The sequence below is a fragment of the Eurypyga helias genome, unplaced genomic scaffold (genome assembly GCF_000690775.1).
Source record: "Eurypyga helias isolate BGI_N326 unplaced genomic scaffold, ASM69077v1 scaffold20803, whole genome shotgun sequence".
NCBI classification, from domain to species: domain Eukaryota; kingdom Metazoa; phylum Chordata; class Aves; order Eurypygiformes; family Eurypygidae; genus Eurypyga; species Eurypyga helias.
In genome coordinates, this window is record NW_010239602.1 from 13,189 (window position 1) to 33,635 (window position 20,447).

Here is a 20,447-nt window from a genome sequence, read left to right on the forward strand (position 1 = left end):
GTTCTAAAGGAATCACACAAAGCCAATATGAGCGGAGATAAAAACTAAGGTTTTCATCCAGGAAAAAGTTCTGGGTGCATCAGCTGGTCATTTCAGAGGAACCCCAACTACGACTTAAGGTTTAGAACACACTTGAGGGATCCCTCAGAGCAGACTCCAGCACTTCATGCCTGGGCTGCCCATCTCCCTTGATCTCATCCAGTCCCGTGGTGACGTGGGACTGATATGGACCGGGCAAATATACGAGTCCTGCTTCACACTGCCTGCCACAGGGACACCTGGGATTAACAGACTGCTTTAGGCTCAAACTGTGTCAGCGAATAAAGGAAAAAAACCCAAACCCAGAAACTATCACAGTTCTAATTAAGCAAACATTTTTTAAGAGTAGGTTAATTTTCTAGTCAATGACTCACTTTAAGTACTTGTCACACAATAACAAAAAACATCTTTATTTGGAGATCCCTTTGTTCTCCTTTCAGTCTTAGGAATATTAGTAATTCCTCTGATTTTGCTTTGCAGATTCTCACCCCTGAAAGGCAGTTTCCTATTTGCTTTCTCACCTTTTTTTCTGTAACTTGAAATTGTACTTTTATTACCAGTGATCTCCCTTCTTTTTGCTGTTCTCAGCTGTCAGACTACTCTGGGATCAGAATTTATTTACACACACACAGTGTTGCACTACAATATCCCTTCAAACAGCAAGTGACACTATTACAAGATAGCTCAGGAAATACACTCAGTAACAGTATGCAAATAAAATGAGAGCTTTTCACTAAAGAAAATCATGATTACCCTACTGAAATCTAGCCAACACAGTGCCTGTACTCTGCGAAAAAAGCAGTAGAAAGAAAAAAAAAACCCAACACAACACAATTTCCTTCTGCTTATTTCTAAGTTATGGAAATGTTTTCATAAATGAAAACTGGCAAGAAGGGAGTGGTGTTTTTGACAACTTATAAATCCCCATTATGCTTGTCTGTCTTCCTCTTCTTTAATTATAGGGATGGCTAAAGAAGTGTTTCAATTTTAGACCCATTATTTGGCATTTCCACGGGCTGAGAATGTTCTGAAGCTCCAGCACATCACGTGGCCATATGTGGAAGGCAAGAACAAGAATGCTTTTGACAGGAACTCCTTTTCATCGGAAGTTTTAGAAAAAAATGTTCAGTCTTTATTAATGGGGTCACACAGGTTAGGAGCAGAAAGGTTCAGTGTTTTTCCTCAACCTGGATAGAATACAAGAAAATTAGCTAAAAGTTATTGTTATTTGGCTATACACTTATGGGCCTGATCCAAAGCTCTGTGAACTCAATAAAAAAGCTCCCACAGACATCAATTAGCTTTGCATCATGCTTGATAATGAATGTAATCATTCATTCAAGTTGTTAATTGGTGGCTAAATTGACATAATTCATAACAACCACATTTATAGCAACCTTTGCCTACAAAGGTTTCACTGTACACCGCAGGTGTCACTAAAGCTGAAAGGAATTATTTAAATAACTTTGTATAAAAACATTTTTCCTACATTTATTTTGTGTGCACTCCTATTTAACATGAGTCACCTCTGACTGTTCCATAAAAAACCCCACGCTGGGAAAAGGCAGATTCTTCACAGAACAACGATAAAATCTAACTATGAGAGCACAGAAACTTCATAGTCATTCATTCTGCGTTCATGATGTTCATAACGAAGTAAGTTTCATGCACAACCTATGTTTAACATTACAGTTTATATTAGTGGACAATTAAAAGTCTGCATTAGATGAGAGCTTCATGGGCTGCATTTAATATAAATGCTCTCCCATTAATTTCCAGTTGGCTTGTCAGCTGGAAGATGCCCATTTGCCATCTGAACTCTTAAGCAACCTTGGGACATGCTATCAGATTGTGCTCAAGGCGCGCTGGCTGCTGAAACCTCAACGTGCCCCTTGCCCTCAAGCCTTCTCCTGTAACCTGCCCCCATGCCTGGGCGGCTTTTAGGGTCTACGCAGCTCAGAAACCTCTTCCTGATGATCACCTACTGTCGCCCTTAGCACGGTGTTCAGCCTCAAGGGTGACACCTTCTCCATTGTTCCCTGTGCACACAAGCTTAGACGCTGACATTTCTATCACTGAAGGTGTGTAGGGGAAGTGGAGATGAGAGACGTCACATTCCTTCTGGGTACCCACCGCTCTCTGGCCCCTCATCCGACAATATTAGAAAGACAGCACAAAGCAATAGAGATCGTGGGGCTTATAGATTTTTTTGATTCTAAGAACACACATATGTTTTGCTCTATTTTCAACATTTTACAAATAAGTGTAGTCTGCCTTGGGCTTTTAACCAGCCTGTGGAAAAGCCAGCTCAAAGGTGGTGAAATATTAGTGACTATTCTAGTATTAAGAAGTAGCAGAAATAGCAAGGTGAAACAATTGATGGTAACAGGAGTATAAGGTATATTTTGTGTGTTGGATAATTCTGTAGCATCTTCCACTGACTGAAGTTTGGTGTCATTACAGAATCATAGAATCATAGAATGGTTAGGATTGGAAGGGACCTTAAAGACCATCCAGTTCCAACTCCCCTGCCATGGGCAGGGACACCTTCCACTAGACCAGGTTGCTTATCTTCCTTATTGAAAAAAAACAAACCAAAAAAAGAGTTCTGCCAAGACCTATAATGTCAGTGTTATCTACAGATGAAGCATCACTGTAGATTAAACTTTCTGACAACCATTTTACTCCACCAATCACTTTAATGTTTCCTTACTGACGTGTACGGTCAGCTGAACACCACATTAAGCGGTATGGAAAAGATATTGCCGTCTTAGGATACATGCTGAAAGTCACTTAAATATGATGCTGCCTACATCTTGGAAGCTCTTACATGAGTTTTAAGAAAAGCTACACATGGATATTAAATGTTTGCTTTAACTTGCTTTAAGACATTAACAATCACTAGGTAGGGAGGAAAGACGTGGGAAGGAAGGCTGAGAGAATTGGGCTTGTTGAGCCTGGAGAAGAGAAGGCCCCGGGGAGATCTTATAGCACCTTCCAGTACCTGAAGGGGCTACAAGGAAGCTGGGGGGGACTTTTTCCAAAGGCCTGTAGTGACAGGAAAAGGGGTAACGAGTTTAAATTGAAAGTGGGGAGGTTTAGATTAGATAGCAGGAAGAAATTCTTCCCAGAGAGGGTGGTGAGGCACTGGGACAGGTTGCCCAGAGAAGCTGTGGATGTCCCATCCCTGGAAGTGTTCAAGGCCAGGCTGGATGAGGCTTGGAGCAACCTGGTCTAGTGGAAGGTGTCCCTGCCCATGGCAGGGGGGTTGGAACTGGATGGTCTTTAAGGTCCCTTCCAACTCAAACCATTCCATGATTCTATGAAAGCAAAGACAAGCTGATAGTGACTCAAAATATACAAAGGAATAATAGTAAACATACCTCAGAGTGGCTGTAATAATTAACATGGTCTGGACTGGTTTCTTCACTGGAAACCATGTGCAAAAATAACCTCTAATGGATATTTTTATTACCAACACACACCCTGCTAGTTACCATGCAAGCAGATAGTATTTCTCTCGCAGAGGATGGATTTGGATCCTGCAAACGCATACTTATGCATTTCCCTTCCCCATCTGGTTAGTCTTATTATATGCCCCAACATCTGCAGGATTGGGGTCTATAACCGCCAAAATACCGGAAAGGCAGAAACTGAAACCCCAGAGGCTTGTCCTCAGATCCCAAACATTCAGGCAGTGGAAGATTCAGAGAAAACTCTCCCAAACCCCACTCTGTTGACCTATCCTGAAAATCCCGGACGTTTCAGAGGATGCTGGAGAAATGCACCTGGCTCTACGGAACAGTTCTGCCTTACTCCAAGTATTAACTCTCAGAAGAACTCAAAGCGAAGAAAAAGCCTTGAGATGGAAAAGATGAAAAACGAGTACAGGAGCCATTAAGACGATGATACCAAGCTCATGGATGTTGAGCAACTGGAGCTAATTCAGAACAAGCTAAAGTTGGGTGTGTTGAAAATCAGAGACTGTGCAGCCTTCTTTGCCCTGTAACCGGTTTACCCATTCCATTATTCAGGACTATTCTTGGACTCTTCAGCAACGCTCCATTCCCACACAAGATTATCATCACGTGTTCGATCACCTCCGGGTGACAAGGAGCGCTACGTTACTCTCCCAGACAGCCTTCTGGATTCATTTACTCCTGCCCTGGGCTGGGTTACAGCAGTAAGGACGCCAGGGCACGAAGCTGTGCGACACACAGGACACCCGTGTGCTCTTCCTCACCACAGAAGTAGCAGCAGACCTCCACCTTCTGTACTGCCTTCCCACAAAACATCCTACCATATTTAGGGGTCTAATCCATACCTTCTCAAGTGACGCCAAGGACATTTTTACCAACATACACACATCTACCAAGAAGAGGTCTGTTCAACACGTCCTTCTGTCTCTCCTAACAGAATGTTTACGTCAAAGGATAAAGTATGCTGCAGCTCAAAAGCGGACGGGGGTCTGCTGGAGGTTGCTAACAACCCTTTCCCTCTACACCTCAGGCATGATCACAATTAAACTACCTACATCCCCTGCAAGGGGTATTTCTTTAACCTTCGTTTGTTTAGCTTGTGTGCAGAGAAATAGCAAAATACTGACAACCACCACCACAACCATGCAGAGACCTACCAAACAAGACTCTCCACTTCATGAAGCTCTTACATGGCAGAAGAGATCAGAAAAATAACTGAGCAGCAGCAATAAATGTACTGCTGTGTTTCACCTAACACCGGAAGGTACACTCCTATTACAGTGATGAGCAGAGACACAAATTCTCTCAAAGCACAGCAGAACAGTACTTCAAAGGGAGGGAAAGGAAAAAAAAAAAAAGGAAAAAAGAACTAAAAGAATAAATTAAAAGTAGGACCACAGCCTGAAAAAACCCAAAGCAAACATTTCTGGCTGGCAAAAGCACAAAACCCAGAAATACCACTTAAACATACAGCAATTTAATGAATATCCTCTCTTGCTAGCAGTCTAACAGATGCTTAAAATGAACTGTATTGCTGCTACGATATGACTGTATTAATGCAATTTGCTGCCTGATTTCTGCATAACGAAATTGTTTCATCTGCTGCATAGCATTCATTTGCTTTTCAGTACTGTAACCTCAGCCCAGGTACTGGCATGTAAGCTTTCCTGAAAGACAATTAGGCCCAATTAACAGTTATCTTCCTTATCAGATAGGTCAAGTGCAGAAAGGAGGAACCCAGTGATCAAAAACAGTCCTAGAAGTCACCTTTTCCGATTAAGACAGGGCCACTTTGGTGAAGCAGGGTAGGGGAAGCAAAAGATGCCCATCTCACTCCGTAAGGGAAGGGCTGTAGTTTTCCAATCTGTGAAGTCAGTGCCTTTCATGGACGCTACGTTCACTCCATATTTACAGCATTCAGAATTCATATTTGTGAAACTGGGTCTCTAATCTGGAAAGTTCACGTCATGGTAAGGAGGCAGAATGACCACTGATGCCTGTGCAGCTCCCAGAGACACCAGCCAAGTTCCAGGCGTGTTCCCTGCTCTGTATCCTGTCAGTAACTGCATCATTTTCCCCACAGTGAGACAATCACAGGCAAGAAGAGCTGCACTCAGCAGCAGTACTTACTGCAGTTCTCTGCCTTCTTATTTCGATGAATCACTGTCTTCTGACTGGGTGTGCTGAAGAGGCTGGTCCAGTTGACAGTGTGGTAGTAGCACAAATTGCTGTTGTCTGTGATGTAGATGTTGCCAGCACTGATTTGCTTCAAGGACTGAAACTGCAGAGAGGTAATGCCTTGCTGCTTTAGGATGAGTAAGGAAAGGCCGCTGTGATGAAAAAAGAAAAGTAAGAGAGAACAGGAATTAGCTCCACAAGGTGAAATTTAGAGCAGGTTGGGAATGTCCCACTAGAATTAGTTCCTAATGTCATCATGATCTTTCTGGCAAAACTAAAATTTGGTCAGAAAACTCTTATTTTGGGGTGACACAAATATTTTATGTGTCAAGATCCAGTTCTATTGCCTAGAAAACTGTGAGCAATGTGAGACTGGTGATACCGCAAGCTGTGAGGTTCACACCACTGGGCCAACTGGGCCAGTTGTATTTCACCCATTGGCAGTTTTTTTGAGATGAAGTGCTGTTGAGAAAACTGAACAAAATTCAGTGGGTTTTTTGTTTTTGTGTGGGTTTTTTTTTTTTTTTTAAGATGACAGTACTTATACAACGATAGTTTATATGCTAAGGAGAACCTGACAGAGTCGTGCAACACCTATTAACATCTTCTGTCAGGCATCAAATTAATGTCATTTATAGTAATACAGGAAGAAATGGTTATTTCCAAGGAAAATTTTCCAGCCCACTTTCCACATTTCATTTGTCTTTTGTTGCAGTATGTGGTTATCGCCTTTCTTCATCAAAGGAATGGTAAATGACTGTCTGTGTAACATGGAAATGACTGCACGTATTTTATGACTGAAGACTAGTCATAAAAGACAATATCCAGTTGCTGGGCATCCTTTAAGTCAGTGTATTTTAATGATTATAATTGTTTTCCAGCTGTTATAAAGTAAGACTGCTGCTCCCAAACAGAAGGCTGGGCTGTAATTCAGTCTCAAGGTTTCACTGCTGTTCATAGTCTGCTGGGGTTGCTGTTTAAGATGTCAGCAGAACCCCAAGACTGCTCTACTACCTTTACACAATGGGGAAGCAGGGGTTGCTGTATGTATCACTCAGGTACCTTCTCGTGCTTCCCTCATTATTCCTCACCGCCTTTTCTTCTCTTCAAAGCAATTCCTCCATGTGAGTTTTCACTACAGCAGCACTACAGGGCAAACGTAGGCCCTGCCTGCGAGGTACCTGAGTGACTGCAGTGCTCGTTCCTGGACTTACCACTTCTTAAGGCTACACAATTCTTTGGGCACGTGAGCCCGCACTTCCAATCGCAACCATACAAACTTCCTGATAATGGGGCTAAGTTCTACTATTACTGTCTTTTGACTGATGTTCCACATTCACACACCATAAAATGTGCTTTCTGGGCAATGAGTTAACAGCTACAGCAATGAGCCAAGATGTTGCTTTTTTAAAAATCGTTATTTCAAAAGGCGTAAATAATTAATTAGCAAAGATACTGTTAATGAACACTTTGGTAACAGTGAAAACCATACCCATTGATGATGCCCTTCCCAAAAGATGTTGCGTTCTGTGCCACTGAGCAAAGAATCATTGAATAATAATAAAAAACATCAACAGAGGTACCTTACCTATAGAGAGCTCTTCCACCGATGGTAACCAAGTTAGAAAACACCCTGAAATCTGTCATATTCTCAGGCCATGACTGTATGTTCAAATACCCTGAAGGAGAAAAAGGCAAGCATACGTGTATTGATGACTTCAGCCACGCAGACTGCGTTATCACATCCATGGATTAGGATAGGCTTAGCCTATAAATGGAAGGCAGTACTGGTTTGAGGAAAGAAATCAATAGGTAAGGAATGCTGTGGACTGCTGTCTTTGAATTCACCAGGCTGCTCACCGCTGTCTCCTCCCAGAAGGTAAAGGAGGACTAAGTCCCAGGAGCATTACGTCCACTTTCCCCAAGGAAGGTGAACCTAACCACAGGCTGAACCTTGCAAGGCCTCTCAGCCCCCTCTAAACAGCAGCAGCAGGAAAAATAATGGACATTTTCCTGAGTTAAGAACATTTAGCTTTAAAGCGTGCTAGAGACTTAGGACAGACATTGAGAGATCCCTTGTGAAGCACTAAAAGATGACAAGACTTTCCTAAAACGAAGAACTTGCTTTTCTTGCTGAGGGCGTGTGCAAGGACTGTTCTTCACCAGAGAGTATTCTCTGCTCAAGTACGTGGGACTACCTACCTTGTGCTACAGAGCTCTACGGAGTGCATCTCCCTGGGATTTTGAGTCCGTGCTGGACTGAAACGCAGCCCATCTTTAAGCGTAGGGGTAATTCCACTTAAGTAGCAGAGCTGAGACTGTCAATTAGACAGTGTGCTTAAGAATGGCAAATTACAGACACCCAGATGCCAGATTATCTTTGATATTAATTAGGGAGAGATTTAGAGCTTACTTTCATTTTTTAATACCACTGGCTTGCTGAAATACACAACTTGAGTGAGGTGAAGCACGTGAGAGAGAACTCATTTCAAATGCCAAACACACGTTGAGCTCCACCCAGCTACAATCATGCTGTAGCATCCAAAAAACCTTTTTTTTGTGCATGAAATAAGAGTATTTTGCATTTCCCTATCTATACATCATCAGCAACCGAGAACTCCAAACTGCAGTATCTTCCTCCCTGCCCCCAAAGGGTGAAATAACGAGAAGTAAGATGCAAGAAAACGAAGTATTGAGGTCTAGCTATATGAATCCCCTGCAAAGTCACAAGAGATGGGTGGGACCCCCTCCTCACACATTGTACATCTCTCTTTAAATTACAGAAGCTAATTTACAGCAGCATCCGCTGTCAGACCAAGTGAAGTAGGAGCAAAACCAGATTGGTTTGTCTGTTTGTTTTTTTTTTTCCAAGGCATATTTCAAATGCTTCCAAGTGAAGGCCAAGACCTCTCGCCCACTCAACAGTAAGGTCGTGGTCTTCTGATGCTCATGTCTCCCAAACGTAATGGGTGTTCTGTGTTCATGAGCAAAGAGCAACACACTTGTGAATATCAACTGATCTCAAAGCGATCGTGTATTGAACTTTTATGAAATTTACAGTGAGTTTAAAGAAAAAAAGCACCTTGTGTTCTTCAGAAAACCCAACAAATGACAACCGTAAAAGCAAAGTGAGAAGCTCAGATTATAGGAAATCATCATGTTACCTGTTATCTCTCTCACTGTCTGGAAGATATTTAACTTCTCTGGATTGATTGCGGCAATTGTGTGATACGGGTCCCTGAAAGATCAAAAGGAAAAACGTGACACTTGGAATAAAGAAAGATCAGGTTCTCCAAGGTATAGCATGTAGAAAGTGGTAGGCAAGAGGTCAACACTTTGCTTTTAGGCTGCATATGCTTCAGGTTTCTTCAGCCTGTTGTTCCTGCAGAACCCATGTCTAACTTCTCCCAAGTTATCTTGAAGGAAAATAGTGGTGCTTAGCATCTTTAAGGTTCAAATCATTACTGCTTTAGCAAATACTTATGCTTATGGAAAATTAAGGGATTCTAAACAACCATGGGAGACCTCCCTAAAGGAAAGACGAGTTCTCAATATTTTTTCCAGGCGTACCGGCTTGAATGGTAGAGTGGTGGTACTGCACCACCAGGACTAGCAAAACCCTTACTGAAACCGGTGAGGGGCTATAAGCAAACCAAAACCAAGAGCATGCCAGCAGTTCCTGACACGTGGCATTAACAGGGTACGTTTTTTAGAAGGTGTTGAACAGAGAACATAAAAAAGCACAGATCCTTGCCAAGCAAGTTTGCCACCTAAGGAATGAAATAGCCCCACCAAACATTACAATCTCAAAGTTAGATATGCTACAGTGTAAAAAGACGAAGCTGACCTTGATTTTCAGAGTGCCATCATTTACTAAATATGTTTTTTAGCCCCCTAATTTTAAAGGAGTATTATGAAGTCAAGTAGAAGCCTAACCCAAACAGAAATCCTTTAAAAATCCTTCTGTAATGCCATGTTACGGTATTTTTGTGGGTTTTCCGAGGGTAGGAAACGTGGAGAATATATTTCCACTTCTCCTCCTGCTTTCCAGGACATCATTCTTGGAACTGGAGCGCGGAGATAATCAACTAGACTGTCTCTGGGGACAGGCCTTGCAAGTCCATGAGGTGACAGACTGATGGGGTCAGTTTTAACCATCCTGGAGGTGACTCCAGGTTAGCAGCAACAAAATGAGCTCTTGAACCTTAAGATAAAGCCCAGTGGACCACAGAAACATCATACACAATTTCAACAACCTGGGGCTCTCTGAAAACCAGATTACAAGTTTTGGCTACCTAACAGAAACAGAGCACTTTGCTTTTAAGATGCATTACTATCAAAAAAGGAAAACCCTTGCCTATAATAAACATGAGGTTGATGAACTGCATCTCCCAACCCTAAGATAGTGTTTAAAGGTACAAATATAGACTTAAATCCTTTAAACAGCCAAATGTCTGATATGTTTTATCAGCATATAAAACTGTAGAATAATGCAGTCATCTTCTACCATTCTCAATAGCAAAGCCAGGATTTTTCAGAAGAGCAGGCACAGCTGAATTTTACAGCTCCAAGAATGAGAGCTTCAGCTCACTGCGAAACTGGAGGTGGACAACTAAAGGGAAGATAAAAAGCTGGTGAGCACCATAGGCTTCTTGCTCCTGCTGCAAGTTGAGGAGGGTAGTGGGGAGAAGGCAGCATTTGCTGCTAGCTGGGGCTGTCCATCCTTAAACTACGGCTCTCCTCGGTATCTACCTCCCTTTCACTGGCAGCAACAGAAGCAGAAGGCAGCTTGGCTTTTTAGCACCCCAACCTGAGGGAAACAGCAGAGAGAAGGCTGCATCCGACCGGTACATGTCCTACCCATTTTCCAGCCACTGTCCTTTCTGTCTCTATCGCAGGCAGCAGATATGTATCCTAATGATGACCCATATACTACAGCAAAGCATTACCTTAGAAGAATGAGTACTACTGACTCACCAAAATTTAGGTCTACCTTCATCCCACTTAACTTCTGGACTCTAATTAAAGGCAATTCATAGTTATCTAATTGATATATAAACTATTTTAAACAGTTGTGCATGAAACTGCATAATTAATAGAGTTTTATGTAAATTATTACAAGTTCACAAAGACTTGAAGTTCAAGTAGTCAGGAAAGGGAGAGGCACACTACAGAACCACAGGATCAAAAATACAACAGGATCAATAGTAATAGCACAGTTCCCAATGAAAACAAACAACAATCCACTTGGCATCTTTCACTGAAGTTACCCTCTGCCACTACGAAAAGTTTCTCAATTCCCCACAAAGAGGTAGACTTTAAGTCCCTAAAATCTGAAACACTGAAAATTCATGCTTTTAAACCCTGCAGTTCTGAGTAAAGGAATTTATATGAGAAGTCAATTAAAAGTGGGAGTGGAAACACGTATTGTTGTTGTTGCTCTATGCTGTCCATTTGTATAATAAACTACATGTGCAGCTAGTGTCAGTTTTTTAATTTCCTTTCTGTATTGTTGATTTGCAAAAAATAACAGAAATTGTAAACAAAAAGCTGTTCCAGAAATACAAAGCTAACTTAATTACTTCTCAAATCTTCTAATATATACCACTGTAATTTATGCGGTGGAAACATCTAGGGTTGCAGAACTCAGTGTCCTCATACTTGAGACTTGTTGGAGTTAGTTTTCTTCATAAAGAAGAAGAGACAAAGTGCTACACAGTTTCAAAATGACGTGTCCTAGACTTACATTCTTCTTTTACAATAGAACAAAATATTTTAACCCTTTACTTTATTGTGCAAACTTTAGGCATTTTTTAGAAAAATACAGTTTTGTTCAAGGTTGGCTTTGGTCCCTTTAATTTAGATAGATTTTTTTAAATGAGACTTCTAAGTTTGCAGCTAATAGAACTCTTGCAATGAAAGCAGTTCTAATACTCAAAATTACACCTCATGTAACGCACTGGAGTAACCCACACAACATTGCTCATGTCCTCCAGCTGCCTGCCCTGCCTTTACTACAGAACTTCCTGTCCTGCGAGATTTAACAGATCTATGTCCATCCTCCCGGCCGGTCATTTGGCCAGAGCAGAAAGTGTGATGGCCCGAGCGCTGACTCCTGTGTGACCTTCTCCAGGGTTTCAACAAGTTGGAAGCAGCATTTCCTTAAACCACTTGAACCAAAGTCCTTCTTCCTCCTTACGCTACATTAACCTTTGCCACCGCACTCCCTGCTGCAGAGATTGAGAAGCCCAGCTACGCAGTCAAGGCTCACATTCGTCGGCCTTTGAGAATCACTGAGCTGCGGGGCCCCACTGAAGTGGATTTTCAACGGTCTTGCTCATGGCTGGAGTCAACTCGCAGGTGAAGCATTACAACCAATCACTGCATCAAATCATGGAAACAAGCTGCTTCCTTCCACCTCACCTAGTAGGGAAATCTGAGTCTAGCAGCCTAGTGTCAACCACGTTATCATCATCTCAATCCATAGAAAACTAAAGAAAAGCCTGCTGGCAGTACTCATGCCAGAATTCCGTTTCAGATCAATCTGCAGACATGTGGTTCACTGCATTTTTGCTATGCCAGAAGGCTGCAAACATGGAGTTGGTTTGGGAACTGCATTTAAGATACCACACCTTGACGACCACATGCAAGCAATGTTGAAAGCTCTGAGAAACCTTAGAAGTTAGTTAAAATGTGAAGCTTATGCAGTGGTAGAAGCAACTGAGTACTTTACACTGTCAATGCACCACGGAATACCTATATACTTATTGCAACAAAGGGGAAAAAGGGTTTAATCTTATTTGTGCATTTTGAGGATTTTGCTCATTTTAATAGGCCCTGAAATAACTCAAAGTGTCACATGTAATTCACCATGGCTGATTACAACATGAAGGCTTTGATTACCAAGAAGATGTGATCATACTTATGGCCTCTCAGTGACAGAAGGAAGACAAAGCAAGAAAGGGGCCAGTTGCATTGGAGCTCACCTGACCGCCGAAAGAGAGAACGTCTGTCTTCCCTGGACATGTCCCACCCTTGCAGCATCTGCACCATGCGTTCCCCTTTGCTACACGGGCAAACACACAGCGCTCCGAACAGCAAGGCACTGGTTATCTGGCTGGTGGATCTCCCTTTAGAAGGAGCCGTTCACAAAACTGTTAAATACCAGTTCTGTATCTCCCCATGTTCAACCGCTACCAAGACTTACTCAATATACAGCCATATCTAAACCAAAACACTGGATTTAAATACCAGTGAGTTTTGGGTATCTCTGAAACTTGAATATATACTTCAAAACCGACTGACAAGAGGGCAGCTTTTCCGTGTGCACGTGTGGTGACAGCCACCCAGGCTGTGACTTGATGCCGGGTGATGCACTCTCATGGCATATTCTGCACAGTAGGCTGCTGGTCAGACGAAATTTAAAGCAAACAAGTGGAAGGTAACTTCCCTTTCTCCCTTCTATTCTCTAATCCGTTGTTATTGTAAGCCTGTACCGCAGATCTCAAAGTAACCAAAGATCACAGTCGTCTTCTCTCTTTGTAGTGCAAACAGTCTACTTCACCCTTGCTTTTCCTATAGGTTGAATCATAAGAATCAAGGTAACAGTTTCCCTCATAATGGAAGGCAGAAGGCTAATTTATCCCGGATCTGCTATTCCATAAAAGAAGCCTGCCACCATCGTTAGGAAGTGGACACAATTCGTTTCAGCTGGCACCATGACATAGCTTCTTAACGTTTTGTCACTTACCCATGAATCCCAGTAACAAGGAAGATAAGGTTCCCATTGATCTTGGTACAGTTTATGAACTTGTCAATGTTGCTGGAATCCACCGTCTGAGCTGACACTAAGCTCCCCGTTCCAATGCCATCACATGCTGCCAAAACAAGGAGTTTGTGTAAGGAACCAGGAACAACAGAGGCATGAGTCTTAATTTCTTTCAGAGATAAAGCAGCAGAGAGGTGATGAAACGGCACCCTTTACCCATACTCCCAAAGAAGCATGTGCAATTTAAAACTGAGACTAGGACTGAAAAGTGGCACAGGCCCACATGGGAAAACGGATGGGGCCTTGCTCAAGACCTTCAAGCAGGGAGCTGAAAGTCCCTAGTGGAGCTTGGGACAGCAAAGTAACCTATAGATGTCGGTCTTCTCAACAACACCAGCCCTGGAAAGCTTCTAGTCTATCTTGTAGACACTTAGAAATGAGGTAGAAGATTCTGGGAAAACAGCCATTTTTAAAAACCAGAGGAAATAAATGGAAATCTAATGTTGTATTGACAAGTATGGGACCTATCATACATGGAAGCCAGGGCTTTAGTATGGCCCTCTTTGGAATGATAAAAGGACAGCTCTAAAACACCTCCAGGAAATACTTGCCATTAAAATAACATAGTAAAGAATTCCTTCAGATTTCTCTAAAACCCACCGAGAAATCCCCTGCATTTTTTATCTGATCAAAAGTAATTGGTGTGGTTATATTACTACTACAACTTAGTATTTCACACACAGCCTACATAGCTCAAAGTTCTGTGGCTATCCAAAGGCTATTAATATTCTAGGACATACTCACAGAGGGTATTTCACGCCGAAGTAACACCCTGCTCTATTCCAGTGTGGACCACATGCAAGGAATTAAGAATAACTACACTAAACTACTGCCTACCTTTAGGACAAATGTCAGTGCAGGGCTTGCACATCTTGATACCGTTTTCTTCAACCTCCATCTTGGAGCTTGGACATGCGCGGACACAAGAGCTGGAATCTACCACAAAGTTGTCTGAAGAGAAAAAGAGGATATTGGCAAAATGTGAACCACTGGACTAAATAATAATGGGACACTTCTTTATGGACTTTATGTTAATCCATATGATTATTTCCCTCAGCACTTCAACACTGACATTAACATCTAATGTTGGGGTTTTCAGAAGTGTGTAAGCAAGCAAATTAGGCATGTTTTTTGGGACTTGTCAGGCCTGATTCCCTCTCCTCCCCCAGTTTGGTTATCTCACTATTTGTGGTAGCAAAAGCTACAGTAACAGGAGAGAAATAAGATGCTCTCTTTCATACATACACAAATACATACATCTGGGATAAAACACTGCACAAGACAATGACAAGTATTTCAATTTCACCTTGTAAAACAACTGCCAAAGGGGATAGGACTGGTCCTATCTAATTGAAAGCTTAATAATGTCAAGAAAGGGAAAAAAAGTTCAATGCAGTATTTGGACAAAGAATGGTGTCCCTTAAGTAGTGCATGGTATACAGGTTTTGTAAAAAAAAAAGATCTTGCTTCAAAAAACCAAAACGGGAGTGAAAGGGGGAGCAAGAATACTGCCTCCCTTGTTTTTCTTTCTAAAAAACATCAGTATTGAAGATGATGGAAGTGATGACCCTCTACATTTTTCTGTTAGTCACCATCTGTCCGGCATCTCAGAAGCACATGTTTGTTACATACACAGGATTTTTTTTTTTTTAAACACCCTCCTCCCCTCTAATTTTACTCTGGAGCTTTAAGACTGTATTGTTGGCAGTACTGCATAGTTTTTCTCATTGGGAGAGAACTGCTCAGAAAATGTTTATGGTAACTTTCTGTCAAAGCGTCGTTATTCCAAGCTGTGTAAAGGGCATCACTATCACGAAAACATTTGGTGCCAGGTAGTACTGGTGGTTGACCTATTTCTCTGAAACAGGAATTCTTACCCTTTTAAAACCAACCCCACTAACTATTTTAGCAGCTCGTTCTGACACGTGCATACGCTGATCTAAAGCGTGAATGTAACACGTGGTGGTGCTGAAAACAGAAACTTGGTGAATTCCCTTTCTTTAAGAAAATCACAACCGTACAGGATACTCGGAAATTGTCGGCAACCCAGAACGTCACTGTCTTTAGTTACCACATGGTGAGTTATTACAGGCTGCAAGCACACGTGGAGTGAATGGAGATACTGCACTTAGCTCTCATTCTCTCCTCGTTTTGCACGGCTGCTGAAAGGTAACTCAAACTTTCCATTGCTGCAGGAAAAGGCAGCGAAGGCAGCACTTACGTGGGCACTTTTTGACGCAAAAAGCCCCATAGGTGTACTTGGCATTGTGATTATGCTCCAGTTGGAAGGTGGTAGGATTGTAGACGAAAGTCTGGGGGCACTGGGTGACACATGCACCGCTGTCATTGAAGTTCATGCAGGCCTGCAAAGCAAGGGAGAAAAAAACATTAAATGAAATCATATGGCTGCTTCTGAGTTCTTTAGTTTAAAAGATAGTCCTGATTTTTCAGATTTGCTGCCACAGTGAGGAATGCGATGCAGAGTTTCCTAACCTTCATTTTGGCTACCTGGGTTTCTTGCTAGGATCTTGGCAAATACATGACTTATAAAAGGGCCTCTGTGAGCTGGCGAGCCGCAGTTAGAAACACAGTTGACTGTTACAGCACCTCCAACAAAAACAAAACACTGTAATTTGTTTCACAACTATTGTTAGCAACCAACTAAGTCACAACTCGATAGGGCACTCTCCAACTGCCAAGAGTGAACTGCTGTTTATCACAGTCAGTCTGAACAAATGCTAATGACTTGGAGTCATGGAGCAGGAGTCCATCCTCCAGCTGGAAACTCAAAGTCCCAATTAGAAAGTAAGAGGGATAAGAACTTCTTTTGAGCTAGCACAGGAGGGGGTCATTTCCCTAAGTGGCAAGTTTAACAAGGTCAGCTGCTTCACACACGGAGAAAACAGGACCTTGTATCACTGAGCATTCAAGCTCAGCCACCCACAGCTGACAGAGGACAGGGCCCTGACAAATAAAGAGGCAAGTGTGTGGATAAAGAGAGCAACAGTATGCAGGGAAAATAATTGACCTTGCAAGGTTGGTAATTAGTAATAGAAAAACCTCACCGATTTTGACATTGCTTATGACCACATATCATGTCTATGGTTTTAACCACCGCTTGTAAAAAGTGTTGGAGTAATTTCCCAAAGTATACCGCAGATGTCAAATTTCCTACGACGATGAAAGCTGCAGCCTGGCTTGGGTCCCTCTAGCACCTGAGGCAACCACTGGTCCTGGATTCTGCTTCCCCACTAACCTGCCTTCCAGAAGCCAAGTTGCTTTACAAGTTTTTGTCTGTCCTCTGGTCCTTCTCCAGGTTGTAAAAACACACCGATTGTTTTGAAACTTTAAAGAGTGGGGAAGTATACCAACATGTGTGTCACGCCCCCTCCAGGGCTGGGGGAAAAGTGAAAATGATTCTGCTGTTCTGCTTTTGCTACGAGTCTGTATCTCCGTTCAGATCAGGACTGAGGAAGGTTACTTGGCACATCAGAGGATTTCAGAAGGGAGAGGCCAATCCTGTAACTAAGGAAGGACCAAATCTGCTGCTGAAGGGGACACAGAGGCAGTTCCATGATGAAGGCACTGTCCTATACTGAGCACGAGCTAAGGCAAACTGCTCACCCTATCCTTTCTGGCTCTGGAAAATGCCCATTACAAAAACTGCCATGTTCTCCCAGAACCAGACTTTTTTTTTTTTTTTCTTACAAAGATAAAGACAGTCAGTTACTTCTTTACTGTAACTGGACGGAAAGTCCACCTTATGAATAGGGTTGTGTCACTTGTCTGGTTCCACTGGGCACTCAAGCAGGCCCTCCTATGCATTTCAAGTTTCAGATCCAGTTCGGTTTTGAACACAAGATAGGAACATCTCTAAAACTTTGTTTTAGCATGTTTGCTGGCAGTTGTGTCAGATGATGATTATCGTCGTGCTTTTAGAACTGAATATGGCAGCATATGGAGGAGGACAGTGAATTTTATCTAGAAATATTAAACCCACATTTAGAACAGGATGCCTTTGCAAGCTGCCATAATAAACAGAAGGATTTGCAATGCTTCAGGAACTGTACTTTTGCTTATCAATAAATAACTAACTTACTTTGTTTCCTCAACACACTTTTTACATCCACGGTAGACTTTAAAGGCTCTCTATCATGTACAGGACAATCCTCTGACAGAGGTTTAGGAAAGTCATAAAGCAAAGCAAACCGATACTCTTCAGAGAGACGGCACTTCTTGGGAAAAACTCACCTAGAAGATTTGGGAACTTTTAATTTATGGCTATAATGCTTTGTGTGCATTCGTAATTGCTTCGATAATATATGCACACTTCTAGCATTTGGTGCTAAATGCCACTAATCTGTGAATGAAAGCAGAGGAAAGTACAGAGGGCAAAACCGAAGTGGTGTCTCTCAGCTGAAAGCTAAGCACAGTTGTCTATAGCCTCAAGGGTTACACTCTTCACCCAGTGTGCACTAAGCGAGTAATGACTAGTTCTGAAAATTGCCAGACCCCTGCTGAATTTCTTTTACATGGCTCTGGGGCCAGCAGTGAATGAGAATAAAGCCCTGGGTGCTTCTCTGCTGGAACAGAACAAACACAGCCGTTGGTTTTTAGCATACGTATTTCCATAACTGCCGCAACTCACCCAGTGTAACTCCTTTTCGTTCAGGCTGCAGTATTACTGAACTTAAGCTGCAAATAACTGGTCCTGAACCTTTGAAAAGGGGCACACATCAACACACCAGCTTTGAGGATGCTCCTCAACAGCCATACGGCAACAGTAACTGCACTTTTCCTCTTTCCTATTCCTACTTGGATGGTACATGACATGGGAACATGTTATTTTTGCATCTCTAGTCCAAAGCCAACACAGAACTCCCAGTGAGCTCTGCGCTAGGGGGACCAGGGGTGATGAATATCTACTTGTGCAAAGCCCCAGCACGAAGAACAGTTCTAGCAAAACCTGTCAGCAGTTCACTCAGGCCATCGCTGAATTTCAGCGGCAGCAGCGGAAGAACAGCATTTAGAATGTGCTTGGAAGCACAATACCTGCCACTCTCAAACAATATTTGAACAGGGACCAAGTTTCAGGTCCAGCCAGGGAAAGACTCATTTCTGCCAGTTCATTGTGAAGCCACTTGCCTACAGTATGAAAGCATCTGCAATCGTCCATACCACAAGATCCCTCCTCCCAGTTCCATCTGGCAGGTTTGAAAAGGAGCCTACCCAACTTCATAGTTCTTTGTCTCTTCAGTCACTTGGGTACCTTTCAAAATCCACCTCTCTGTGTGTGTGCTCGTTCTAGGCTTCATTATGCCTAGGTTTGCTTTCCCTGAAAACATCAGCAAAACACATCTCTGCAACCAAGTGTGATGAGCTACACGTTTTTGGAGACCAGGAAAAAGGTAGCCTTTTCCTCCTTTCATTTTAAGCAGACATAGCAGAAGCATTTCAGGCAGTACATGTCGGAAACCACTTTCCTTCCACCTCCACGAAGAAGCAAGCCCAGTAAAAAAGCGGAGTTTAAATCAAGGCTGGCAGTCATAGGGAACACCTTTCCCAGAGAAGCTAAACTGTATTCTTGACTTTCAAATAAAAAGCACATACAACAGTAATAAAAGCCATGCTCAAATGTAATGACAAGTAGTTCTAAAAATTCCCTATCACATCTAAAAGTTAATTTTAGAGAAGCAAAAGATAGAAATCGCAGAGATTAGCATATTAATGCTTCCCAATCTGTATTTACAAATCTCATAAATCTGTTAATGGGTAATATTAAGTAGGTAAGTGATGTTAATATAATGTGAAAAATATTAAATGCTAAAATTTGCAGTCTAAATCTGGGAGTGTGCATGCAATACATTAAAAGGAACAAAACTGTGAATTTCATGGATGAAAGCATTAAGAATTTGCAGTGTGACTGCCAGGAAGAAGAAAAATGAGAAGTCTCACACATACAAAGCAATCAGTGTCTTTAGGTCCGGAACAGCCTCCAGCACATTCCCGGTGGCAGCAGTCACTGACGTAGGGCCCGTAGCACCGTCCATCACACTGCTCTGCGCACACCGTCTTCGTTACTAGGAGGAGGCAGGAAAAATTATCACGTCAGGATAAGAAGTAAGGAGAGAGATCTTTAACTGCAAGCCGAGGAAAAGAGCAAACCGAACAGCGTGCTGAAAAAAACAGCAGGTAATTGCTTAAGATAATTGCTTCAACAGTACTGGCCACTCCTATCCTCCAGAACACCTTCACAATTCCCTCTCTTTCGGAATGTATGTGTTGCTTGAGGACTGCGGAGGAAGAATTTTTGAAGTTTCTCTTACCCACGGAAATTCAGGTGGAATATTATTTTCAAATTATTAGTTTTTGTAAACAGCTGATGGAAGGATATGAACAAAACCCCACAAAATAACAGAAGACCCCACCAGTTCTGCATGAGTTTTTCCCCACAAAGAACAGCAACACTGAGCAAATGAATAAAATTCAGAGCGAGGCCAGCAATCTCAGAGCTAAACGCTGCTCTTGATGGCAACCAATCTGACAAACAGGCAATGTGATAATAGAACAGAATACAACCTGCAGATTGGAACACATTTGGAAACAGCACTTACCTTTTTCTAAATAACACAATCCAGCCTTCATTCACAGGGAAACAACTCTATTCTACCGACTGAAATGCACAGTGATTCAAGTGGTACCACGCTACGGTACCGTGGGGCTTCGTCTTGTGCAAAGGATGGTCAACGAGTGGACCATCCTCCTCCCCTCACCCGGCTACAGTCTCTACCTTTATGTTACAGAAGAAGAAATTAATGTTATCTGCAGGACTATTCCCACCACCACCTACAGAACACCAGGAAGCTGTGCTGTCAGCTGTCTTTTGATGAAAGCAGAGATGTTTAAAAAGGGGAAAAAAGAGG

The 20,447-nt window shown here is 42.3% G+C and overlaps 1 protein-coding gene across 1 annotated transcript in view; it reads right to left on the reverse strand.

The window, feature by feature from the left end:
• LOC104507053 (receptor tyrosine-protein kinase erbB-4-like) overlaps positions 1 to 19,604 on the reverse strand; it is a gene marked incomplete at both ends in the record, with an annotated part of 26,629 nt that extends 7,025 nt beyond the window's left edge. Inside the window, 7 exons of the mRNA XM_010148212.1 lie at positions 5,649 to 5,848; positions 7,285 to 7,375; positions 8,861 to 8,934; positions 13,447 to 13,573; positions 14,362 to 14,475; positions 15,746 to 15,887; positions 19,486 to 19,604. Coding sequence (XP_010146514.1) covers positions 5,649 to 5,848; positions 7,285 to 7,375; positions 8,861 to 8,934; positions 13,447 to 13,573; positions 14,362 to 14,475; positions 15,746 to 15,887; positions 19,486 to 19,604 — 867 coding nt within the window. The remainder of the gene's footprint in view (positions 1 to 5,648; positions 5,849 to 7,284; positions 7,376 to 8,860; positions 8,935 to 13,446; positions 13,574 to 14,361; positions 14,476 to 15,745; positions 15,888 to 19,485) is intronic.
• Positions 19,605 to 20,447: the final 843 nt, after the last annotated feature.